The sequence below is a fragment of the Olea europaea genome, chromosome 10, assembly GCF_002742605.1.
Source record: "Olea europaea var. sylvestris chromosome 10, O_europaea_v1, whole genome shotgun sequence".
NCBI classification, from domain to species: domain Eukaryota; kingdom Viridiplantae; phylum Streptophyta; class Magnoliopsida; order Lamiales; family Oleaceae; genus Olea; species Olea europaea.
In genome coordinates, this window is record NC_036246.1 from 16,830,147 (window position 1) to 16,834,436 (window position 4,290).

Consider the following 4,290-nt stretch of genomic DNA (forward strand, 5'->3'; position numbering starts at 1 on the left):
TATCCAATCATAATCTAAATTAAGAAAAAGTTGTAAAGATGGACAAATTTTTAGATTGGCTCCAACCCGATCCATTGTGGTAAAATATTTCCTTTCCCACTCAACCTGACTACTAGGCGCCCAAAATGTGAAGAGAGGTAGGGAGTTGGCACCTAGGCGTTGGCCAATGGCGCTCAAGCGCCACCTGATTGAATTGAATCCAATGTCTATCGCGTTTTTGTATTCTACTTCATCCAAAACACTTGTAATGATTTCTTATATATGCTCCACATAACCTTGAGATATCATAGCAAAACATTGTATAGCATTGAAAGAACATCAAAGTGAGATGATCTAGGTTGTAGAGAAAATGACTTGCATATTCTGAAATAGGTTGAGAGTTTTGCGATATCCTTTTGTGCTTCTTTGCTATTGCTCATAATGAATTTTTCGCTTCTGCTCGTTATTTTTTTCCAAAATTTGAATTTCCATGTAAATATTGTGTTCTTGTGTAATTCATTATTTTCATCTTGCCCATATTTGTTATCTTTAATATTCATAACAAGTTATATAAATTCGATCACTTGGCTCAATGTATAAAATATTCATAACAAGTGGTATAAGTTCTATCACTGGATTATTGCAAATTGGCTCTATCTATAACAATAATTGATTTGATTACCATCATTGGACAAAAGGCATAGAGAAAAGGAGATTCTCTTTAGTATAATATTCCTTCTTATTAAGATATGGCATATTAGCATACTTAAATTGTTAAGCTTTATCTTTCGTTTCAGAGATGCCTAAACCTTTCATAAATTGATGTTTCCATCTCCGATCGAGGTGGATTCTTCAATCTGCTGTCAGAACATTAGGGTTAGATGGGTTGGATTACTTCTTTTTGCAATGTTTCCATAATGTCAAGCTTCAATCTACATCAGCTATTTAGTAAGAAATTTTCATTCCCTGTAAAGGATAAATTGGAAACTATCTACCTATAATTGCAAGTAATGTCATGTATTCCTCTCAAGTATTGAGGAATGTGAACAGCTGATTCTCAAGCAATGGATTCATTGAAAACAACCTATTTATATACTCGCTCTCAAGTCTCAACCTGTTCTTGTGCAAATCAAGCCAGTATTTATGAGTGAAATAACAATCGTAGCTGGAACTTTGCTGGGGAAATATGTCTTTATAGCATTTTTAGAGAATGCAAGAAAGTCTCTTTAGAGTACACAAGGAAAATCTTTCAACAGCTACTCAGTAGGCTATCCTTTGAAGCATTGACCTACCCAACCACTATTAGATAGAACTAGAAATCAACATCGGAGAATACCTGGTTATTGCATAAAACTGCTTACTATAAATCAAGTGCAATCAATAACCAATTTTCGGAATAACATGATATTTTTGTAATCGTAGTGTACGAGAAATCAAAAAAATAGAGAGATATAAGATTGATTCATGGTCAACTATGGCTATTAAGAAAGAATCTAATTCCTCGTTGGAGAGGGAGAAGTCGGTTTGCGCTTCACACCTCCGCCTCGTTGATGCCTAATTACCTACCACTCAATTTTGTAAGCAGTGCAAAATTAATTATTAACTTTGAATTAAATTTTTATCAATTTTTTTAGTTAAACCATGGCTAAATATACAAAATCAGTTCAGATTTTATTTTAATAGATCGACTTGGTTTTGTCTTGTTCAACTGTATCTTGGCCGGTTATTGATAGTTCTGATCGATTCATTAGTAATTCGGTCCTTCAAAACAAAATGTACCTTTTAGCGGCCGATTCACAATTTTTTCGATCGAACTAATTAATTCGATACAAATTCTATTACTATGGGATAAAGCTAGAGTAAATTTAACCAATAATCACTGAACTTTACACTTGATTACTACTTGCTCACTCATCTTTCACATATTCCTGAATGCAATGAGCATTCAGTAATTTGTGAAAGATGAGTGAGCAAGTAGTAATCAAGTGTAAAGTTCAGTGATTATTGGTTAAATTTACTCGATAAAGCTATCTCCTCTTTAGGTCTTTATCAACTAGTCGATTCAAAATCAAAGTCGTCCTGATTTGTCCAATTTTATTAATAAATACATATTTGGCTGGCCCTAGAACGTGGTTGTCACAACGGTAACAAGAAATTTTGGTCAGTAATTATGATTGAACGGGTCGAGGAATCTCACATTCCCTAAGTTAAGTTCAACCTTCCGATCAGCATCCAAGACACGTGAACGACGGTGATTTTATTATTTATTTGTAACCACACGGGTTCTGTCAATTGTATCGCTAACCTCTACCTCTGTTTCTGAGTTGTAAGCCAATTATTAGCCACAATCAACTTTTTAATTAATTAATTTTCCACAAACCGACTCTCTCTCTCTCTCTCTCTCTCGCGAATATATATCTCCCTCTCTTTTTCAGCGAGACCTGCAAACGTTACTTTTTCATATCTCTCTGCTATCTTCCTAGGTTTTCGCCTCCTTGTGATTGGGAAGAAAGAAATACACTATACAGGTAAAAAAATGGCTTACTCCGGTGTAGTGTTGGCTTTGATTTTTTATTTGGTGGCTGGATCGGCTGTGGCTCAGGCTCCGGCAGCCTCGCCGACGGTCGCGCCGAATGCTGCTCCCATTGGTTCAGTGCCTAAACACGCTCCAACACCATCTCCTTCCGGTGTCTCGACACCGGCCCCAACCACAGCTTCGCCTTCTGAGTCTCCTCTGTCTTCACCTCCTGCTCCTCCAGCTGGTGCTCCCACTGGATCCACCGCTTCTCCGCCGTCCATTGCTTCCGCTCCAGGCGGTGCTGCTCCTGGTTCCTCTCCCAACTCAGATGCTTCGAGCAGAGTCGGAGTGGCTGGATCTGCTGCCATATTGTTCTTCTTTGCCACGTTTTTGCATTAGAAGATCATCTTCTCATCGATGAGGCTGTATTTTGTTTTATTTAGTACAATTTTCGTGATTATGATTTAGAATTCTATCCATGATATGGTTATTATATACATAATATTTTAATTTTATGATTATACTTTACTTCTTCTTATCATATAAAAATATTGTCATGAATCCTGATTTTCGTTCAAAAATATTGTTAATTTAAGGGATGAATGAGTTCTTTCGTTACATCTGAGAAAATTATTTGGAGAGAAAATATAATCAAGAACAATTTATGTTAATTTAAGAATAAAAATGAGATAGAAAAAAAATTGAAACATAAATGTGATAATATATGAAAGTAATGAATCTTTAATGCAATTAAAATATAGTCTTGTTATTAAAAACTTTAGTATCAATATATTTAGCCTTATCGATTTATGATTAATATTGATTGTAACGAATTGCCTTATAAATTCCTGTTCTTACATCAAATCTTTAAATCATTATGTTTATTTATTTAGGTAATGGTAAAATACCCTGGACCGAACTAGCCATTTCAAGGTAGAATTGTCTTATAAAATGCTTGTTTTCATCACATGATCTCAGGACTGAACAACGAGGTCGTCAAATTGTAAAATCGAATCGAAACGCTTTTTGTGAAATCGTTGGCTTGGTTCCACTTAGTTCCATCAAAGTTTTGATTTTAAACAGAATCAAACCGCTTTAAAATGGTTTGGTTTAGATTTCAAACTTTGCAAACCGTTTAAAAAAATAATAATAATAAATAAATAAATTTGAAAATAAATTAGTCTAAAATATTTTTAAACCAATTAAAACTTAGGGGGATGTCCTCAATTGAGATTGCAATGGATTTTAAAAATCATTCTAAATTTAGATATCTTCAATTGAGATTTTATTGGATTTTAATTAAAATCATTAAAATTTAGGTGTCCCCAATTGAAATTTTAATGAAATCCTTTAAAATTTAGGTATCCTCAATAATTAGTGGATTTATAAAGATTTTATTAATAAAAGGATTTTAAAAGATTTGGATGGATTTCAAGTTTAAAAATAGATATAAGTAAATCTTTTGAAATTTCACTATATTTGGTGAGATTCTTATGAAATTTGTAAGAATCCATTTAAATCCATCAAATTCATTAGAATTTATAATCATTTAAAATTCATTAAAATTTTAGTTGAGAACACCCCTGTTAATACATTTCGGTTAAAAACATCCATATTAGACACATTTCAATTAAACTCAATTTGACAATTATACATTTTAATTAATTAATTAAATCATATCCAAATATTCACCGGTCATCACAAATGTGAATGTCAAATCCTGTGAATGTAAAATCTCCAAATTAGATAAAATGTTGAACAACTGTTACTAAATCATATTCATTGATCCTCCA

At 33.1% G+C, this 4,290-nt stretch overlaps 1 protein-coding gene across 1 annotated transcript; it reads left to right on the top strand.

The window, feature by feature from the left end:
* Window positions 1-1,453: 1,453 nt before the first annotated feature.
* Window positions 1,454-2,896, top strand: LOC111400351 (classical arabinogalactan protein 10-like). The gene is made up of 3 exons (XM_023027766.1): window positions 1,454-1,501; window positions 1,663-1,729; window positions 2,463-2,896. The coding sequence occupies exons 1-3, from the start codon at window positions 1,454-1,456 to the stop codon at window positions 2,894-2,896; spliced, it is 549 nt and encodes a 182-aa protein (XP_022883534.1).
* The last annotated feature ends 1,394 nt before the right edge of the window (window positions 2,897-4,290 follow it).